Consider the following 23475-nt stretch of genomic DNA (forward strand, 5'->3'; position numbering starts at 1 on the left):
TGCTATATTGTGTAATATCCAGTATTGCAATAGTGCAATACAAACGTCTTCATTATTATATGTTTACACTAATGTTATTTTTTATAATGTATATATTTTTATACATTCTCCAATCTCATTATGCATCCTGTATAATGACAACAAAGGCATTCTATTCTATTCTATTCTATTCTGGGTTGTTGGGTCATTTGTGGTTACTGTATTTTTTGTTTAGCATATTATGTATTGCTTCATCCATGCATGCACCACTGATGCCCTGCACATTCTACTACATGTTTAGCCAAAAAGAAAAACAAATAGAAATATTAGATGTGGACTCCCTTTGTTTGTTGCCAGCCTGAGCCAAACTGGTAACACCAGGTTTTGTGGGCAGCAGGCAAAGGCAAGAAGCCCAGATCCCCCTCTCCCAGTCACCTCCTGCAGCTCTCCTGGGGGGGCACTGAGGTGTTCCTAAACCAGTTGAAAGATAATCTAACCAGCGTGTTCTGGGTTTGCTCAGGGCCTCTTCTCAATGAGCCCAAACATCTTATCTAAGAGGTGTTCAGGAGCCTGGTAACTAAAGGTTTGCTGTGCTCAACATTATCTTATTATAAACACATTATGTTCCGTCTTTCACAACAATGCCTCAGAGTCCATCATTTTATCCTTTTTTACATGGACTTAGCCTGTTACTGAGTAGGTTTGATTTGCTGTGATAACCAAACTAACAGCAAATCAACAGAGGACAGAAGTGAAGTGTTAGAGGCCTGGGGTCTCATTTACTGTACAAGAACAATCAGCCTGAAAGTGTGTGTACATGTGATTGTTGTTACCATTTTCCATACGAGCAGGTCTCTGAGCCCTGATGACAATCTGACCATAGGTGATGTCAGCAGGACCTGACAGAGACAAAACAAATTATAAATAATGTGCTGTTATAATTGTTTTTGTTAGAAAACAATTGGCTAGTGCTTCAGGGGTGGGCCGGCTGCTGGCTCTGGGGCCATTCATTCGTTCACAGGTCAGAGGGTCAGTCGATGTTGATGAGCATGACTCGTGCATTCGTCTTTGTCTTTATGTGTGTACGTGGATCTGTGCATGTGTGGCTGGTCCTGAGTCAAGGGCTTGCTGTGCCTCGGCCCCTGTGGGATAAGCTTGCTCTCCACTGGTTACTGCATGTCAGGGATTCCGGGTGCCTGGGTAGGAACTTGGTGGTTCTGGGGACATGGCTGGGTGTTTTGGCATGGCTGTTGGCCCGCTCAGCTGGGGGTTGTGGTTCGGATTGGCTCGGGCCTCTTCAGCATGTGGAGGGGGTTTTACTGGCTGCTGGGTGGTTCTCAGCTGCCTAGAGCAAAGGTCCCCAACCCCTGGGCCGCGAAACGGTATCGGGCCGTGGGTCATTTGGTACCGGGCCGCACTTAAAGAATAAATAACTTACATTATTTCCGTTTTACTTATTATCTGAATCTGAACAATGTTTTATTTTGAAAAATTGGCGGATTCTCTCCGTTACTTCCCTCTATATCTTCCTCTTGACGTGTCAAAACGTTTCTGGTCACATGATACGTCACGGCTAAAATTAAACCTAAAAGCTTCGTACCTGTCTAACGAAATTGGTTGGTTGACGTACATAATATTTAAATATTTGAGCGCTCAACTCGAGTAGAAAAGTGCCATATAAGAACCTGTCCAGTTACCTTTTTTATTTAGCAACACGGAGATAGCAGTGAGGCGGACCCAGCCATCAAGCTGACTCTGCTGCGCACAGCAGCCTCTCCTGAGAAATCAAAGCTTGTATTGGTGTGTGCTGAACCAGGCCAACCCACAAGCTAGCAAATATGAGCAGCAGAGAAACAAGCTCAGGACTCACTCTGATTCAGCGTTATGGTGAGTTGTAGTTTTCATGCGCTTTATACAGTAAAAATCGCCTAAGTCAAAGTCGCACAAATCGGATTTTCGTTCTAGTCGGATGATTTCTGCAGGTCCAGATTTTTCCTAAGGTTAATTCCAATATAATCATCTCCTAAATCAGTGGGATATTCACCTACCTCCCATTGTAATATATTTCCTATTCAATGTGATCCATAAGCTGGATGAGTTTAGCTCTAAAGTCTATGGCAGGCCATTCTAAAATATAACCCGTTTGTCTGATTATCCCTAATTACTTTTCAGATATCTAAAACTACATTTTGACTGTCCAGAATGGTAATTTAAGATATCCGCAATTACATTCTGACTAGTAAGAATAATAATTCAAGATATCTTCAGTTACATTTTGACGAGTCAAAATTCGTTTCACAATATCTCTAATGACGTCACCGTCATTTGACGGGTCACACATCCGTAATTACAATTTAAGATATCTAAAACATAATTATGACCAGTCAAAATCACGTTTTAGATATCTGAATTTAACAATTGCGTGAAGGCCCCCCTTGTGCTGTACTGAGCTGTCCAAACAATTGCCTGTGTAGAATTTCAGGTGGCTGCGATGGCGCTGGCCGCTGTGGACAAAATTGTAATAAAATGCAACAATATAGAAAGAGCTCCTCAGTATGGGATATGCGGAGAGCGCGAGAATCGTGAACTTAAGAAATCTGCACAGAATCTCTGATTTTATGGCCGTTTTAACAAACTGCCTCATAAACATTCCTCCAAAATGCTCGTAATTCAAGACATCTCAGACATCATTCTCACTAGTCAGAATGTTAATTTAAGATATCTTAAATAGAAAAGCCATCTAATTCAAGATATCTGTAATTCATTTGGAGATATCTTAAAAGGCATTTTGACTAGTCAAAGTTACAGTTCTAGTCAAGTCAAGTCAAGTCAAGTTTATTTATAAAGCACATTTAAAACAACGACGTTGACCAAAGTGCTGTACAAGATCTGTAACCCCAAGGACTATACTAAATAAAAATAAAAATATATAAATAAATAAATAAAATAATAAAATAAAAATAAATAAATAAAAACATTAAGAACAATAAATAACATAAGAAAATTAAAAATTAAAACGTTTAAAACAAGTACCATAAAATACCATAAAACAATCATCTAAAAGGAGGTAGCACTGCAGCCAAATGCCAAGGAAAAGAAATGTGTTTTTAATAGAGATTTAAATGTGTGTATCGTCTGAGGTGTGCGGATATGGAGAGGTAGATCGTTCCATAGCTTTGGTGCTGCTGCTGCAAAAGCTCGATCACCTCTCTGTTTTAGTCTGGTTTTAGGCCTCTGTAAGAGCAGCTGGTTCGATGACCTCAGAGCTCTTACAGGGGTGTGACAGTGAAGCAGCTCAGACAGATACAAAGGTGCCAGTCCGTTTAAGGCTTTAAAAGTAAGCAATAAAATCTTAAAATCGATTCTAAAACGGACAGGGAGCCAGTGAAGGGATGACAGGACTGGGGTAATGTGTTCATGCTTTTTTAAACCGGTTAAAAGACGAGCTGCCGCATTCTGGACTACCTGCAGGCGGCGCACAGATGATTGATCTATGCCAAAGTACAGAGAATTACAGTAGTCCAGGCGGGAAGTAATAAAAGCATGAATAACTTTTTCCAGGTCCTGCTGCGGGAGATAAGGTTTTACCTTGGCAATAACTCTGAGTTGGTAAAAACTGATTTTGGTAACAGCACTTACTTGCTTCTCCATTTTAAAACTACTATCTAAAATGACACCCAGATTTTTCACAGCATCACGACAGTGAGGAGCCAAATGACTCGGAGTGCCAGAGGAGTAGCTTGAGGGGTCAAATTTACCAAAGCATATGACCTCGGTTTTGCTTTCATTAAGATTTAGGAAATTGTTTCTCATCCAGGACTTAGACAGTTCAGCAGGGGTTCCCATGGATCTCTGCTGTTCAGTTTGATGGGCATATACACCTGGATGTCGTCAGCAAAACAGTGGAAACAAATATTATGTTTCCTAAAAATCGACCCTAGAGGCAACATATACAATGAGAAAAGAATTGGGCCCAGAATGGACCCCTGAGGCACTCCACAAGAAAGCTTTGCTGTGGTAGAAAAACAGTCTCCTAGATGGACAGAGAAACTTCTATCAGTAAGATAAGATCTGAACCAAGTCAGAACCGTGCCTTTAATGCCAATTTCATGTTCTAGGCGGGATAGAAGGATCTCGTGGTCCACAGTGTCAAAGGCAGCTGACAGATCTAGAAGTACTAAAACTGCAGGACTACCAGAGTCCACAGTTAAAAGCAGATCGTTAAAAACTCTTAAAAGAGCCGTCTCTGTGCTGTGACGCATTCTAAAACCTGACTGAAACTTTTCCCACATTCCATGTTCACTTAAAAATGCTTGAAGTTGCTTAAAAACAACTTTTTCAAGAACCTTGGATAAAAATGGTAATTTAGAAATTGGTCTGTAATTTGAAAGAACATCAGGGTCAAGGTTCTTCTTCTTGATTAGAGGCTGTACAACTGCATGTTTAAAGGCAGCTGGAACACAACCAGATGCAAGCGCACTGTTAATCAGAGCGAGGATAGTTGGTCCCACTGAATCAAAAGCCTCTTTAAAAAGGCGAGACGGAACACAGTCTGTGGGAGAGTTTACAGGTCTCATATTTTGAATCACCTCCTTTAGTGTGGAGAGTGTGACAGGCTCAAACTGCTCAAAGACAGCTCTGCTGGGAGGAGGTGCAGATGAGTCTGTTTCAGCCTGAGGTGATGAAGGCCTGAGGGCAGAAATTTTTTCCACAAAAAATTTCTTAGAGTTTTCGCACAGTGCAGGACAGACCTTCGCTTGGTTCACATTACAGCGAGGATCAGCGAGTGAATTAAAAACACTAAAAAGAAAATGAGGCCTGTGACTGTTACTTGAAACAATGTTAGAGAAATAAGCAGACTTTGCATATTTTACTGCTTTCTGGTATTTCAATAAACAGTTACGCAGGATCTCTAAGGAGACATGGAGCTTATCCTTTTTCCACCTTCTCTCAGCGCGTCTGCACTCACGTCTGAGAGCGCGGGTTGTCTCATCCAGCCAGGGCTGGGAGGAAGGTTTGGTGCGTTTGGTTGTAAAAGGGGCAATACAGTCCAGTACAGCAGTGCAAGCAGATATAAAAGAGTTAGTGAAGTCCTCGGTATTCAGGCTCAAGCAAAAATCCAAATTGCTTAAGTCAGAGTTTTTAAAAGCAGCTGCAAAATCAGCAGCGCATGAAGAGTTAACCAAGCGCACACGACGTGTAGAGGATACTCTATTTATCCCAGAGCTGGGGAGCGCTGCTGTAAATAAAACAGGAAAATGGTCCGATATACCACAGTCACGTATCCCTGTGATGCAGACTCTAAGTCCATAAGACAACACCAGATCCAGTGTGTGACCTTTTTCATGAGTGGGACCACACACGAGTTGTGTTAAGTTAAAAGAGTCAATAAGCGAGGCAAATTCTTTAACCAGTGGACCACTCTCACAACACACATGAATATTAAAGTCGCCAACAATTAAAATACGGTCATATTTTAGTATGAGACCCGTCAGCAAGTCAGCAAAGTCACCGATGAAGTCCTTCGTGCACTTCGGTGGTCGGTAAATCACCGCGCAGAGCACCGAGGGGGAAGAGTTTATCTCCAACAGCTGCAGTTCAAAGCTGGCGTACAGGTCTGCCGAGACCTGACGACAGCGAAAACTGCATATCTCTAATTTAGTTTTGCCTAGTCATTATTTGCTTTCAAGATATCTAGAATTTAATTTGCACTAGTCAAAACTATTTATCACCTATCTAAAAGATATTTGTAATTAGGGTGACATTTAAGATATCTTTAATTAGAATTATGAGTAGTCAGAATAAAAAACAAGATATCTCAAATTCACTTTATGACTAGTCATAATTCAGTTGTAGGTATCTGAAATAGGTGTTTCAGATAGTCAGTAATTCATTGAAGGTATCTTGAATTGAAGCCATCATTCAACTCAGTGGTAAATCTGACGTCATTCCGACTAGTCAGAATGTAATTAGAGATATCTTAATTTACTAATACGTCTAGTCATAAATCAATTTCAGATACCTTGAATGTAATTGTGGTGAATTGGATTTTATGTTAAAACGGCCTGCCATAAAGCCCTCCTCAGCTCCCGTCCGCCCTCTTTCATGCATCGGCTCGTTCATGCACAACCACACACACAAACAACGCCTGGAGATCGCATTAGTGTCTATATCAGTTCATTTCAGCGGAGACAATCATGGAAGGAGGCAAGCGTAAGCTACAAACTCACTCTTACAGGCAAAAATATGAGATTTTAAAATCCGCAGAAGCGAATTCAGACATGAAGCAGAAGCAACTGCAGCGAAGTTCGATATTAAACCCCAAACTGGACCATTTGAATCCGACGGAGGCGATTTCTGCAGTATTTGTTTTTGCGGTGCATCTTCTTTTGAAGACATGTTTAAATGCTACCATGGTGACCAGAGAGCTGTGGGCGGAGAGGATGTTATTCATGCAGGGGCGGGTTGCTGCTGACAGAGGTGTATATGAATACACAGTGGATTCACTGTGATTATTATAATCAGAAAATATCACACTGTTGATTACGGTCGTATCATTAGTTTGACGTATTTATCCGCCACACCTTAAACGCTGGTCTGCGGCTCAATAAAGGTCAGGGACCACTGGCCTAGAGCCCTGGGGCCCCCGCCTTTGACTCATGCTGGGATGGCTGGCCTATTGCGGGGTCGGCTGCCTGTTGTCTCTGGTTCTCTTTGCTTTTGGCCATGGGAACTTCAGCTGGGCCCTCCTTGTTCAGGGTGGGGGCATGCATTTATCTTTGGGATGTGTGGTCTCGGGTCTTCAGAGCTTTTAATGTTTTAAGGCCTCAGATAAATATTGATGGATATCCTGGTCATGAAGCTGAAACAGGTGGGAAACTGAAACACCATATGTGCAGTCAGCTACAGGCGGAGATACCTGACACCTGGTATTCTTTTAATACATCATTAATCCCTTTTTCATTAAGTGTGTGTGTGTGTGTGTGTGTGTGTGTGTGTGTGTGTGTGTGTGTGTGTGTGTGTGTGTGTGTGTGTGTGTGTGTGTGTGTGTGTGTGTGTGTGTACCTGCAGTGTGTGTCCTCACACCAGAGTAGACTGTATCTGTATCTGCAGGATGTTTTTCTGGAAGATAATCAGAGAACAAACACAAACATGTTTTCTGTGTTGAGAACACTGCAGTAACTCTGCAAACTGACTCCAAACTCTTTAGTTTTTATATTTTTATACTTTACGTGTATTTTATTTTGTTTTGCTTTTATTCATTTAAATGAAATGGTTGCAGCTGTAACAAAAGAAATTTCAATAAATCAAGTATTTCTGATCTGATCTGTTCTGACTTTCTACACTTTATCCACAAATGGCAGGTGAGTCCCTGCCTGTGGACACCTGAGGTTCACGTACTCAGCTTAGCTCTCCTTTTGTCCTTCTGTGTGATGTTGACATCAGCATAGGTCACATCCAGAGGAGGAGGTGAAGTTCTGGTTCCTGTGGAGGAGAGAAAAATCACAAACTGGAAACCAAACTACCTCCCATGTGCAGTGCTGATGTATTGCATGCACTAACTCCCCCAAAAACCCCATCCCCATAGAGACAGTGCCTGCTCCCAGACCACAAACCAAAGACCAACAAAAAACTACTTATTTAAAAATGATCTGTTATGAGATTCAACTGGCTTCTCTCAAAATGTAAAGGAGCCCACCCACCACTTTAATCATACTCTGGATCTTGTCCTGACATATGGCATAGAAACTGAAGACTTAACAGTATTCCCTGAAAGCCCCCTCCTGTCTGATCATTTCTTAGTAACATTTACATTTACTTTAATGGATTACACAGCAGTGGGGAATAAGTTTTATTACAGTAGAAGTCTTTCTGAAAGTGCTGTAACTAAGTTTAAGGATCTAATTCCTTCATTGTTATGCTCTTCAGTGCCAACACAGTGCAGAGCATCTTCAGGATTCTATTTTTAAGATTAGGCTTAAAACTTTCCTTTATGATCAAGCTTATAGTTAGGGCTGGATCAGGTGACCCTGAACCATCCCTTAGTTATGCTGCTATAGGCCTAGGCTGCTGGGGGGTTCCCATGATGCACTGTTTCTTTTTATTCACCTTATTTACTTTGTTTATACTCCACTGTGTATTTAATCATTAGTTATTATTAATCTCTGTCTCTCTCCCCCCTCAGCAGATGACCCCCCTCCCTGAGCCTGGTTCTGATGGAGGTTTCTTCCTGTTAAAGGGAGTTTTTCCTTCCCACTGTCACCAAGTGCTGCTCATAGGGGGTCGTTTTGACTGTTGGGTTTTCTCTGTATTATTGTCGGGTCTTTACCCACAATACAAAGCAGCTACAGTAGTTAAGAAAATGACAGAAATGTGTTTCAAAGATAATAAGTAAATATGAATAAATCAAAGTCTGACTGTCACCTGAATGAGAAACACATTTCTCACTGAGTGAGTCTGACACATTTCATACCTCTCTGTTTCTTCCACAGACCCACACCTCCAACCAGGACCAGGACCAGGACCAGGAGCAGGACTACAGGGAGGACCAGGAGATAAAGAGGCAGGGAGGAGCTGGAGGAGGAGGTGGAGTCTGGAGAGGAGGAGGAGGAAGGAGGAGGATTACAACAGGAAGCAGAAGAAGAGGAGAGAGTAGAAAGAGGAAGAGGAGGCGAGGTTGTTGTGGTGGGAGGAGGAGGATCTGCAGGAGAAATGATGATGATGGTTCAGTCAGTGATCAGCTTCTTATCAGCTCAGCAGGTTAGCTTTACACAGGAAGTGATGTCGGTGTCCTGACCTCTGACCCTCAGTCTGCTCTGAGGAGATGGTGAATCAGTATCAGTAGAACACTTGTAGAGACCTTCATCAGACTTCTGAATGTTAGACAGAATCCACTCTCCTTCAGGTCCAGATCCAAGTTCACCACCATCTCTGAAGAAATAAGATTTTGGTCTAGAACCATCTCTGGGTTTACAGCGCAGAGTGACATCACTTCCTGTCCTCACAGGAAGTGCAGGGATCTCCAGGATCACACCTTTATCTGACCAACAGAGACACAAACAGAGTGATGCAGAGACACCAACAGAGCAGAGACACAGCTGGAACATCTGTCTGTACCTGACACAGTGATGGAGACTCCATCGCTCTGCTGTCCAGATGGATTCACACAGAAGTAACTTCCATCAGAGGAGACAGAGAGATCCAGAACACATGAGGAACTGTTAACCTTCCCAAAGCCTGCAGCTGCTCCACAGTCCTCAGTGAGTCCTCCTCTGGTCCTCCTCACTGTCCATCCATCAACACAGCTCAGAGACACTGAAGAAGATCCACTGAAGAACTGCTGAAGGTTTGGACTGACTGACAGAGACACTGGAGGACACACAGACAGAGTAAATGTGTTTGTGTTCTTGTTGGAGTCTCACTGATTGTTTCACTTCCATCAACTCACCTGCAGAAACAGTCAGAGCAGACAGCAGCAGCTCACACACACCTGCAACAGGAGGACAGAGGTCGCTAAAGGTCAGAGGTCACTAAAAGTTAACATGTTTACTGTGAACTAATGAGTTAGTGTCACGGCTGGGTGCAGGCAAGGCAGAGAGGACCTCAGTGCAGGACACGATGAGTGCTAGGTATGGTGGAAATTTACTGATTGTGCTACACAATAAATACACTCAAAACTCGAAACTTGAAGACAAAACACACAGCAAAAACTGACGAGGACCCGAACACTGAACTAAACAACACTGAGACTTAAATACCGTGAGACGTGATGACGGAAAGGGAAACAGGTGACAACACAGGTGAACGAAAAACACTAACGAGACAAGGGGAAGTAAACCTAAACACAAAGCACAATGAACACAAGATTGTCAAAATAAAACAGGAAGTGACCTAACCAAAAACATGCCGACTTAACACAGAGACTGACAAAGGGAGTGAGAACATGACCAACTAAACCAGACCTGGGACAAAGGAGAGACACTAAGAAACACAGAGAACTAAACCAAAGGGAACCTAAACACAAGAGGGTCACGACTTACACACACACACACACACACACACACACACACACACACACACACACACACACACACACACACACACACACACACACACACACACACACACACACACAGGAGAACAGGGAAAACCAAAACAGAAAACAAAGAAACTAAGATTCCAATACTAAACTATAACCAAAACTAGAAATAGAATAAAACAGAACTTCACAAATAGAAACCAAAACACTGGGCCACTGGCCCAGGATCATGACAGTTTGTGTGTCAGATGAAAGTTGTGCTGACAGTGTTGTTGCAGATGTATCCTTAGCACCCCCAGTAGGTGGTTTTGTGAATAGTTTGGCACCACAGGAAGTTGAAAAAGGCAGGAAGTTAATGGAGGTTTACACACGGCCTCGATGACTGGCACTAATCCTCATGCATCAGCCTTCCATCCTTCGTCTTTGTGGCATTGTCTGTATGTATATTGTTTATTTGATACTTACCTCTAGTTCTGTGCTCATATTTCGTAACATTAGTGGAGTTTGGTTTGTAACTTTGATAAACTGGTGAACCACATACTCAGAGTTTATTTATGCTTACTTTTGCAATCAGTGTGTTACATAATGTCGATTTAGTTTATTTTATGTTGTGGATACAGTCTATATAGAAAATGTAATTTAAAGATTATACTTTACAATTGTAATTGTGTTACATTTTTGTTTCAGTTTCACACTTTCTACGTTATTAAACGTGTGGACAGAGAGCAAATGTCTCCAGAGTCTTAATGGAAGAAAGGTGTTGAACCTGGCTGCCAGTCCTTCTTCTGAACCATGTAAAGAAGGAAAGACAGTACAGTGAAAAGACACCAACTAACAGACAAGGTAATACGGTGCATGTGACTACGGCAATCGTCATCACGCTACATAGCCTTCGCTTATCTACGATATGGATTCAAAGTCATCCTCAATGACAACACGGTCCTATGTGTCCACGTCAGCCACACGTTCAAGTGGACGAGCAAGTGCTGCAGCTGCAAAGGCCAGGGCTGATGCCGAAGCAGCAAAAGCACGTTTGTTGTTCGCAGAGAGGGAGATGAAGTTAAAAATGGAAAAGGCTCACCTAGAAGCTTCAATAGAGATGCTGACTATAGAAAAAGAAACTGCTGCAGCCGTAGCAAAGGCAGAGGCTTTAGAAGCTGTGGTTGAAGCTAGTGAAGGAAGACACAGCTGTCAACTTCCCCTCAATTCAACATTACTTGACCCAGCTGAACGCACAAAAGAGTATGTGGAGAAACAGGCAAAAGTATCAGAAGATATACAGTTAGCACCACAGGAGGATTCACACTTGCAGGACGAGACACGACAGCCACCTCCTGAGCTACCTTTGCATAGTTCGGTGTACACGCCACGTCTCAATACAGTGAGAGATAGCGCCCCTAATGTTGCTAATACTAACATCTACGATACCCACGCATATCCTGTGTGTAAGCAGAAAAGTCTTAATCCATTAGTCACACCAGATGCGGATTACACCTCAGCTCAACAGAGAGAGCACCAGCACAGAGCAATTAAAGAAAATGATTATAAGGACCTGTTGATGCCTTCAGGCGGCTTATCCGCACATCAGCCACCCTGTAATACTACCAATACCATGGACATTCTTCCCTCTCTCCCATGTGGTAACTCTCAGTGGCCCAGTTGCTCCGCTGATCCACACATGACAGACTTTGTTCGATATCTAGCACGACGTGAGCTAGTTACAACCGGTCTATTACAGTTTAATGACAGACCTGAAAACTATAGGGCCTGGCGTCGCTCATTCCAGAATGCAATAAGAGACCTAAACCTAACAGGTCCATCCACATAAACCAACCAGCTAAGGGGTTGAACATGATCTGGAGTAGATTGGATGCTTGTTATGGTTCGTCGGAAGCTATTGAGAAGGCTTTGTTCCAAAAACTTGATAGTTTTCCAAAAATTGGCAATAAAGACCACTCCAAACTGCACGATCTTAGCGACTTACTGATGGAACTAGATGCTGCTAAGGCAGAGGGAGATCTGCCTGGGCTTGCTTATCTTGACACTCCCAGAGGGGTGAATGCAATAGTGCAGAAGCTATCGTACAGTATACAAGAGAAGTGGCTCTCTCATGGATCCACTTACAAACGATTACATCATGTCGCATTTCCCCCATTCGCAGTTTTTGTCGCCTTCATCTACCAACAGGCACAGATGAGAAATGATCCAAGTTTCAACTTTGTTTGTCAAGCTGACGTGGTCAGAGCTGAAAAGCCTCCTTGGAAAGCCAACAAACAAAGGGAGGTCTTGGTCCACAGAACAGAAGTGTCTGCTGCAGCACAATCAGGCCAAGACAGACACAGGAATAATGTGGAGGATCCAGATAAGAGATGCCCTATACATAGGAAACCCCACACATTACAGAAGTGCCGTGCATTTCGAGAGAAATCCTTGGAGGAAAGAAAGAACTACCTCAGGGAGAATGGCATTTGTTTTAAGTGTTGCAACTCCTCAGCACATACTGCACGAGAGTGCCAAAGCACTGTGAAGTGTACAGAGTGCAACAGTGATAGACACTCATCAGCTCTACATCCAGGTCAAGCACCGTGGGTTAAGGACTCAAACCCGACTCCGAAAGAGCATGGCGGGGAGCTAGAACCCACACAAACTGTAGAAGTCAGCACCCAATGCACTCAGATTTGTGGAGGAGACCGCATTGCCAAGAACTGCTCCAAGATCTGTCTGGCCAAAGTCTACCCTAAGGGAGAACGCAATAAAGCCACGAAAGCCTATGTGATTATGGATGAGCAGAGCAACAGATCTTTGGCTCACTCTGACTTCTTTGAAATGTTTAAAATTCAAGGCCCTACTACGTCTTACTCTCTGAAAACCTGCTCTGGTATGACTGAGAACATGGGCAGAATGGCTGCAGGTTTTTGTGTGGAATCACTGGACGGTAAGACAGTGCAGTTACTACCAAGCCTATTGGAGTGTAATGACATACCAAACAACAGAGCAGAGATTCCAACGCCAAGTGCTGCACTTCACCACAATCATCTGAAACCAGTTGCCCACCTTATTCCCGAGCTTGAACCTGATGTGCCCATTATGCTCCTACTTGGCCGTGATGTCATTAGACTTCATAAGGTTCGCAAATGCATTAATGGGCCCCCTGAAGTTCCTATGCTCAGGAGCTAGATTTGGGATGGGTGATTGTGGGCAACGTCTGTCTGGGACGTGTTCATAAGCCACACAGTGTGATGACTTACTTTACCAATGCCCTTGAACAGGACCGCCCAACCATTTTTGAACCATGTCCAAGTGTTCTACTTGTAAGGGAGAAATACAGTTCCAAGCAGCCAAATCACGCCCATGATGTGGAGGTTACTGAGCCAGGCTGCACAGTGTTCCAACTGACCAAAGAGGATAATAGACAAGCTCCATCCTTTGAAGATCTTGCCTTCATGTCAATAATGAAACGAGAACTCAAGAAGGATACCAGTAATAGTTGGGTAGCCCCTCTGCCCTTTAGGCAGCCAAGACGCCGCCTCCCTGATAACAGACAGCAAGCTCTTAACCGGTTCAGCTCCCTCAAACGCAACCTAGAGAGGAAACCGGTGATGAGTCAGCACTTCTTCTCATTCATGGAGAAAATATTAGAGAATGGTCATGCTGAAGTTGCTCCTCCCTTCATCCCAAACCAGGAAAGATGGTATCTACCCATTTTTGGGGTGTATCATCCAAAGAAACCTGGCAACATCCGTGTCGTGTTTGACTCAAGTGCGCAACATGAGGGAGTGTCTTTAAATGACGTTCTCTTGAAAGGACCTGACCTCAACAACCTACTCTTTGGAGTTCTGATGCGCTTTCGCAAAGAAGCCATTGCTATAACTGCAGATATTAAGCAGATGTTTCACTCATTCCTTGTGAAAGAAGAGGATCGTGACTTTTTGCGGTTCTTTTGGTTCTGAGACAACAGTCCTACACAGGAAGTCATGGAGTACCGCATGACTGTACATGTGTTTGGAAACAGCCCCAGTCCAGCAGTTGCCATTTACTGCCTCAAGCAGTCTGCGATGGATGGAGAACCACATCATGACCTTGAGGTGAAACAGTTTGTCGACCGTGACTTTTATGTTGATGATGGGCTTAAATCCTTTGCGACTGTAAAAGACGCTGTCAGTCTGCTGAAGAAAACACAGGATGTTTTGGCAAATTCCAACCTGAGGCTCCACAAAATTGCCTCTAACAGCAAAGAGGTTATGGAGGCTTTTCCACCTCAAGATCGTGCTAATGATTTGAAGGATTTGGATCTGAGCACAGATGTTCCACCTGTACAGCGCAGCTTGGGACTAAATTGGAATCTGGAGTCAGACATATTCATTTTCAAAGTTGAAGAGGAAGAAAAGCCCTTTACACGCCGAGGTGTCTTGTCAGTGGTAAACAGCGTGTATGACCCCTTAGGATTCGTGGCTGCCGTCACCATCCAAGGGAAGCACATTCTAAGAGAGCTCACACAACAAAGATGTGACTGGGACTCTCAACTGCCTGAAGAGATGGAGGGACAGTGGAGGTCTTGGCGGGATTCCTTGAAAGACTTGAGAAGCTTTAAGATTCCAAGGTCCTATACCAAGGTTTCTCTATCAACAGTAAAGACAAGAGAACTGTGTGTTTTTTCTGATGCATCAACAAAAGCTATCGCTGCTGTGGCCTACCTCAGGGTGGCGGAAGAGTCAGGAAACATCCATACAGGCTTTGTCATGGGTAAGGCAAAGCTAGCACCTAGACCTGAGCACACAGTACCCAGACTTGAGCTCTGCGCAGCTGTGCTGGCCGTAGAGTTGGCAGATCTTATAGCATCAGAGCTCGACATGCAGATAGATGCTGTCACCTTCTACACTGACAGTAGGGTGGTGCTTGGATACATAAATAACGAGACAAGGCGCTTTTATGTATATGTGAGCAATCGTATTGTGCGCATACGAAGATCATCCCATCCTAAGCAGTGGAAGTATGTGTCTACAGAGGAGAATCCAGCAGACCATGCAACAAGGTCTGTACCTGCTGCCTTTCTTTCAGACACCTCTTGGCTCAGTGGGCCTCTGTTTCTGACTCAACCTACAGAATCGCAAGAACCAGAATCCTTTGAGCTTATTGAGCCAAATATAGATGTGGAGATCCGCCCCCAAATCTCTACTCTCCAAACTCGGGTCTCTCTTAGGCTGCTTGGGTCCTACCGCTTCACCAAGTTCTCTTCGTGGCGAGCCTTAAGACGTGCCATCGCTCACCTTCTTCATATTGTGCACAGTTTTCGCACACATCAGGACCCAGGAGGTATGCAGTGTAGAGGATGGCACCTGTGTCAGAAAGCATGGACACCTGACCAGCTCAGTCTGGCAGAAAACATCATTATTCAAACTGTGCAGGAAGAGACATATGCTGAAGAAGTAGCATGTCTTAAAAAGAATAAGATGATCCCTCATGGGAGTCCTCTTAAGACCCTCGACCCATTCATCGATGCACACAATGTTCTCAGAGTTGGTGGTCGGATGAGAAATGGAAAGATTCCTCTAGAAGAAAAGAACCCCAAGATCATTCCCGGCAAGCATCATATTGCAATACTGTTGGTCAGATATTGCCATGAGCAAATCCTGCACCAGGGACGTCATTTCACGGAGGGTGCCATCCGTGCAGCAGGCTACTGGATTGTAGGTATGAAAAGACTGGTTAGCACCCTTCTGCACCGCTGTGTCACTTGTCGAAAGCTCCGTGGCCTCCCTGAACAACAAAAGATGGCCGACCTGCCAGCAGATCGACTCTCTATGGAACCTCCATTTACCTATGTTGGACTGGATGTGTTTGGCCCATGGAGTGTTGTCGCACGGCGCACAAGAGGTGGTCTTGCACATAGCAAAAGATAGGCTGTGATTTTTACCTGTATGGCTGTTCGAGCAGTCCATATAGAGGTTATAGAGTCTATGGACACTTCTTGCTTTATCAATGCCCTCAGGAGATTTCAAGCCATTCGAGGTCCCACGAAACAAATACGTTCCGACAGGGGCACAAACTTTGTGGGGGCATCAACTGAACTAAAGATCCCTTCCAATACTGACTCTAAGGCAGTTGAGAAGTACTTAGCAGAAAAGGGCTGTTCGTGGGTCTTCAACCCTCCCCATGCATCTCACATGGGTGGCTCATGGGAGAGGATGATAGGAATAGCCAAAAGGATCCTCGATTCAATGTTTCTACAACTCAGGACATCAAGCTTGACACATGAAGTGCTTACTACACTGATGGCAGAAGTGGCAGCGATCATCAACGCTAGGCCTCTCATACCAGTATCTGCTGATCCAAGCGACCTCATTTTGCTCACCCCAGCAACCCTTCTGACTCAGAAGGCAGGTATTCCATTGGCCCCACCTGAAGACTCTAACATCAGAGACATCAGCAAGCACCAATGGCGTCAAGTCCAGCATTTGGCCCAGACTTTCTGGAGTAAATGGAGACGACAATATCTTTCGACATTGCAGCCAAGAAGGAAGTGGCAGAACAATCAACCCAATCTGGAGCCTGGAAGCATTGTGCTCCTTCGAGATCAGCAGCTTAAAAGAAATGAATGGCCTTTGGGAATTATCACCCAAGTTTTCCCCAGCCAGGACAACAAGGTCCGCAAAGCAGAGATCAAGGTGTCTAGACAGGATGGACCTAAAGTGTTTCTAAGACCTGTGTCAGAGCTCATTCTTCTGTTACATTCGAAGTAGGATTAAGCTGTTATATAATTATTTGTTTTATGTTGATAGTGGCGTTCATTTACGCCAGACGGGGAGTGTGCTGACAGTGTTGTTGCAGATGTATCCTTAGCACCCCCAGTAGGTGGTTTTGTGAATAGTTTGGCACCACAGGAAGTTGAAAAAGGCAGGAAGTTAATGGAGGTTTACACACGGCCTCGATGACTGGCACTAATCCTCATGCATCAGCCTTCCATCCTTCGTCTTTGTGGCATTGTCTGTATGTATATTGTTTATTTGATACTTACCTCTAGTTCTGTGCTCATATTTCGTAACATTAGTGGAGTTTGGTTTGTAACTTTGATAAACTGGTGAACCACATACTCAGAGTTTAGTTATGCTTACTTTTGCAATCAGTGTGTTACATAATGTCGATTTAGTTTATTTTATGTTGTGGATACAGTCTATATAGAAAATGTAATTTAAAGATTATACTTTACAATTGTAATTGTGTTACATTTTTGTTTCAGTTTCACACTTTCTACGTTATTAAACCTGTGGACAGAGAGCAAATGTCTCCAGAGTCTTAATGGAAGAAAGGTGTTGAACCTGGCTGCCAGTCCTTCTTCTGAACCATGTAAAGAAGGAAAGACAGTACAAAAGTAGTTATAATAATGCGGCCCTTTCACACCTAGGTGTGAAAAAAGCCTTGCGCGTGCGTGTGTCCGTGCGTGTTTGCGCTGACGTGTGATAATGACGTACACGGGGCAGTTTAGCGGTGGATTACTAACGTGATTTTTAATGAAAGTATGTTTTTAATGTACAGCGTACAATGAGGAGTGGTACAATGTATTTTTCATTATTAAAACATGGAACGGAGGTCATGTGATCAGCTGTCACGATGATTTTTGTTGTTGTTCCGATGAATGCGCAAAGGATCATGGGAGTTCTCATTTTGGTATTTATGTGTTTAGTTACAGAATTATCAGCTATGTTTTGCTGCTCTCTCATCGATCTTATTAGTGTGAGATGTGAGTAGCGTAGGGTGTGTGGTATGGAGGGTATTTATTTAATGAAACACCGTGACCGTGGTGGATGTAGCCATAATGGCCTAGCCTCGCCGTGGCGATTTTGTAGTACGGAGCTCTGCTCCCTGTGAGCAAGTGGTTTCTGTGTGAATCGAAGCGTATTTCATGTACGGAGTCACAGTCATGTGAGTAAGTAATGCAAAGTTAACTCAAAAGTCTCTGAGTTTTCTTTCTTTGTTCTACCGTGACGCATGCGCTGTGCGATCCAACAATCGGTCTCACTATCTCTCCGCATGGCTCTCCTTATTTCCCGGATGTTCATCAAAGAGGTTCAAATCTCACCGCACAGTGGTTAAATAAAAATACAATGATAAATAATCTAATATCCGAGCCCACCTGTCGAGCATAAAACAGATAACACAGTGGTTAAATAAAAATACAGTGGTTAATAATCTAATATCCGAGCCCACCTGTCGAGCATAAAACAGATAACACAGTGGTTAAATAAAAATACAGTGGTTAATAATCTAATATCCGAGCCCACCTGTCGAGCATAAAACAGATAACACAGTGGTTAAATAAAAATACAATGGTTAATAATCTAATATCCGAGCCCACCTGTCGAGCATAAAACAGATAACACAGTGGTTAAATAAAAATACAATGGTTAATAATCTAATATCCGAGCCCACCTGTCGAGCATAAAACAGATAACACAGTGGTTAAATAAAAATACAATGGTTAATAATCTAATATCCGAGCCCACCTCCATCCATCCATCCATTCGCTTCCGCTTATCCTGGTCAGGGTCACGGGGGGGCTGGAGCCTATCCCAGCTGTCATAGGGCGAGAGGCAGGGTACACCCTGAACAGGTTGCCAGCCTGTCACAGGGCCAACACAGAGAGACGAACAACCTTTCACACTCACATTCACACCTATGGGCAATTTAGAATAGCCAATTAACCTAACCCCAGTAAGTGCATGTCTTTGGAATGTGGGAGGAAACTGGAGTACCCGGAGGAAACCCACGCAAGCACGGGGAGAACATGCAAACTCCACACAGAGAGAGGGAGAGGCCTGGGCCAAGGTGGAATTGAACCCAGGCCTTCCAGATGGTATTCTATCTGTGAGGCAACAGCGCTAACCACTGCGCCACCGTGCTGCCCAGTCCGAGCCCACCTGTCGAGCATAAAACAGATAACACAGTGGTTAAATAAAAATACAATGGGGGTTAAGCCAATGTCCGTGTTCACCAGTGGGGGGGTGTTACACTGCATCGTTTACATACAGAACGGAGGATGACCCAGGGCTCACATCAAAAGCTAGCAGATTCAGTCTGAAACCGTATTATTCACACACACACAGACACACACACACACACACACACACACACACACACACACACACACAAATGATTAAAACAGTGGTCTTACTAAAAAACCGATGCACTGTTAAAATAAATTAAAAAAAAATATACTGACATCCACAACATATCCCAACATCCGCTTAGCAATGTGTAACTTTTTAGAAAGCCATAACCCGGCGACAACTTGGAGTACGACCCTGACCTGTGTCAGTACAGGGCGTCTGTGTTAATAAAACTGCACTTCCTGTATGGGATCACAAACATGTGAGTAGGTAATGCAAAGTTAGCTCAAAAATCTCTGAGTTTTGCTTCTTCTAGCAAGCTGTCCCACAGACTTTTGTGATGTTCTTGAGTGAAATGAGTAACTACTTTTACTGTGAAAACCAAAGAAATTCTGACAGTATTAAAAAATATCAGACTATGCTCAAACTAGGCAATCCTATATCAACATTCTCCTCACAGAGTTAAGACAGAAAAACAGAATCTCACGCTTATCATAAGCTTTATGCGGTGAGCAGTACATTATTTTTCCATGTTAAAGCGTGGAGTGATGAGAGTGTGATCAGCTGAAACGGAGTTCTTTTGTTGTTCTTTCAAATGAATGTGCAAAGGATCATGGGAGTTCTCATTTCGGCGTTTATGTGTTTAGTTACAATGTTATCGGTCATGTTTTGCGTATCGATATTATTAATTTGAGATATGAATTACGCATGCGGTCAGGTACGGAGACTAACTAGTAATGGAACACCGTGACTGAGATGTCTGTATCCGCTAAGGGCCTACCATCACCGCGGGTGTTTCAGAGCAGCACGCTTGTGTTTCTTGTCAATAAAGCTGCAGTTCCTGGCTATGACCAGTGAGCGAACGTCCGAAACTCTAAAACCAACTCGAGTTCTCTAGTGTTTCATGTATTTGAGCGTCACAAGACCGTCTCAAACGTTGGTTGTGAAGAGAATCGTGTAGCTTCTTTTTCCCCCAAAGTTTTTCTTTCTAAACTGACTCTGGCGTAACGCTACACTCGGACTTTTAAATGGATTCAGGTAAGCATATACTTTTACACAAAATGATGTGAACCTAAACTGTATTCTGTATAGCAACTCATTCCTTTTTTTAAAAAAAAAAAGAAAAATAAATAAATAATTGTACGTTTGTGTATTTTGTGTATATTACATTAATGATAACTAACGATGCATGTTTTCCAGACGTTAAAACTTCACCGCCACAACCATCATGGGTGATGACCGTACCTCCTCCTGATTCTTCATCTTCTTCATCTCCACCATCTCGCCAATTACCTGAAGAGCCGCTGTCGCGGCGCGGGGTCACGGCTGTTAAGATCGCTACACTACACATTCTGTGTAAGGCCGTGCAGAACTATCATGAAGGGATATGCCACGGATGTCGAGTCAAACACCCTAGCTATGATCAGCACAGCTGTAAGCAGGTTATTCCTGATTTCTTTTACGCGCCCCATTACGACGAAGTGATGAAAATATTCTGGACAGATCGTCTCATTCCTGCCGTTCGACTCTTCTTGTGGTCTAACAGTCGGGACGACGCACGTAAGGATTTCACATGGATTGTGGACGCTCAGGTGTCTGAATTGTTGCATGCATTAAACATCTTAGATGCAATAAACAGTTTGTATCATGAACTGAGGGAGGAATATTTCTTTGAGGACTTACCAGCAGAGCTTATCATGGTGGAAAACTACTGGTTAGGCAAACACAGACTGTGTATGTAATGCATACTCTGTATTTTTGGTTTATGGGTTGAAATAAAAAAAAATATCAATGTTAAAAACTGTACAGACTCCTCATTTTTAAACTCTGCATTCCTCACGGAAAACAGTGCAATATATGTTTAAAACATTTTTTCATTCATTCATAAAAACACCACATACTATGTCCCAACAAAACAAACAAACAAACAAACAAACAAACAAAAAAAAAACTATGGTTAAAGCAATAGTTGTGTATTTTTCCTATCTAAGGTGCGTTTCTTACACCATTCTTGTAATTCTATTTGTTATCACATCTGCATTTTCTTAAAAAAAAAACAAAAAAACACTAACCGACTCTAATTCTCAGGTACAAAGAGGTCGGCACTCACACGACGTTCATTAGCTGAACTTTCACTCATGTACACTTTAACTATTCATCCCTATTACCAGGGTGAGTTACTTTAGTTTCTGTTTTTAGCACCGAAGATGTTTTCACTGAGCTTGATAAAACCTGACAGTTTGGCGAATTCATTATAGGTGCAGAATCTCATCCTTGTATAAAAACACTGCTGTGCCTCACCAGTACTGCACTACAAACTTTTATTTTAAAAACATATTGCTGCAGACTTTGCGCATCAACAAACAATGATATGATACTATGAAAAATTACTTAAGTCCACTATAGTGATATCAAACTAAGCTGATATTTTAGCAAGGAAAGGAACCATTGAGATTAAAAATCTCTTATTTTCATGGGTGTTCAGACTAAGATAAGCATCAGTAGAATATAATCACGTAAAACAGAAATACAAACATCACATAGTTAAAAGATATACATAAAATAGCCATAAAATAACAAAAAAATTATAACATAAGTTAAGTAAATCAAGTACAAACGATGGACCCAGCCAAAAAAAAAAAAGTATGCAATTTCGATTTAAATGCATACAATGAAGTTAATTCCACAGATGATACTTTTGATTTAAAACATGGTCAACAGATGAGCGTTTGACACCGATAACACTGTCCTCCAATTCAAAAAGCGCCCGTTCAATATCATTGACCTCTCTTAACTCATGGAGATAAGCCTCCGTTGCACCCATAAGCCTGTTTATCAGGGTTGAAACCTTCCAAACGGAGAATTTGCATCAATATAGGTATAAAATGTCCATTCCAAAATCTTTTTGATAGATGGTCATAATACTTGAAAAAGAAGTGTCTATCTACAGGAGCCCCACAGGTGTGTCTTCTTTGTGAGGGGTGTGAGGCTTCACATCCTGCGCAAATCTCTCTTTTGTGTTTTTGAATAAGCATGTTTAGAACGGATTTGACGGTAAGTTTAACAATGTCGAGCACGACCGCGTGTAGCTGACACGTCTCCACAGGGAAGTTATGCACCCCCACCAGATCATACTCCTGGGCCATTGTGAATAATAACACACTACAGAGACAAGCTTTTATCACCAATTCCTGAACCCCTGTCCTCGTCCTGCTGGTTATAAACAGGTACTGCAGCACAGACATGTTCTGAACCAGTCACGGTGACCGTGAGTCATTAACGGCTACACTCGTCTCAGTCACGGTGTTCCATTACTAGTTAACCTCCATACCTGACAACGTGCGTAATTCGCATCTCAAATTAATATCGCTGAGAGAAGCGCAAAACATAACTGACAACATTGTAACTAAGCATATAAACACCGAAATGAGAACTCCCATGATCCTTTGCTCTGCCAGGACTCATCCTTGACTCCCTCTAACCCCCCCCTGTGTGTGTGTGTGTGTGTGTGTGTGTGTGTGTGTGTGTGTGTGTGTGTGTGTGTGTGTGTGTGTGTGTGTGTGTGTACTAAGCAGTCTAAGATACAGAAAAAACAAAGTTTACACATGAAAAAAAAATGTGCTAGTCTGTATGATCTGATTTATCGGCACCTATACCATTTGCACTATGCAGACATCCGGTCTGTTAGCATTGTTATCGTGTGAGGTTTTTTGTAAGGTGATTTAAACATGCTAGCCAAATTGAAGTGTTTTAACAACACCCTGTAATAAACTTTTATTCTGCTGTAGTCTATTGAGTTGATTCTGATGAAGACAAACTGTGCAGAGATGTTTCATTAACAAGCTAAGATCCTCTTTTAATGATGAAAAAAAGAATAGAAACATGGTTAATGGGTAAATCGGTGCATCGTTCTGACTTACACAAAAATAGGATTATACATGTCTCTGAGACATTATTTCCTCCTGTGTGATATTCTGTTGTGAGTTTGAAATGTGCTTTGGGTAAGCTGTGTGGAAGGGTCAGAATAAAAGGATGAAATTCTGCAGCTATAATGATTTCACCAAACTGTCAGGTTTTATCAAACTCAGTGAAAACATCTTCGGTGCTAAAAAACAGAAACTAGGACCACGTTTTAATTTCTGCTTAAAATGGACAGACTCATAAATAGATGAATATGGGAATAAAACAGCTGTTTGAGTAGGTGCACATTCTGCGCTATGTTTGAGGTATTGATGAAACATATGAGAAATCAACCAAGATGGATGCTGTTTATGATACATTACATGTCTGCTTAAGGACCCTAACAGCTATCATAAAACATACTGCCCCGGTTCGGTCTGTGGCCACCTAGGT

The 23475-nt window shown here is 42.8% G+C and overlaps 1 protein-coding gene across 1 annotated transcript; it reads right to left on the reverse strand.

Moving 5' to 3' along the window:
* Window positions 1-7372: 7372 nt before the first annotated feature.
* LOC115777216 (uncharacterized) lies at window positions 7373-9464 on the reverse strand (the record flags this gene model as incomplete). Its single annotated transcript, XM_030725050.1, has 5 exons — window positions 7373-7464; window positions 8453-8515; window positions 8777-9019; window positions 9097-9348; window positions 9428-9464. Coding segments are annotated over 5 exons (687 nt in total), but the record flags the coding sequence as incomplete, so codon positions are not given.
* Window positions 9465-23475: the final 14011 nt, after the last annotated feature.

The sequence above is a fragment of the Archocentrus centrarchus genome, unplaced genomic scaffold, assembly GCF_007364275.1.
Source record: "Archocentrus centrarchus isolate MPI-CPG fArcCen1 unplaced genomic scaffold, fArcCen1 scaffold_45_ctg1, whole genome shotgun sequence".
Taxonomy (NCBI): domain Eukaryota; kingdom Metazoa; phylum Chordata; class Actinopteri; order Cichliformes; family Cichlidae; genus Archocentrus; species Archocentrus centrarchus.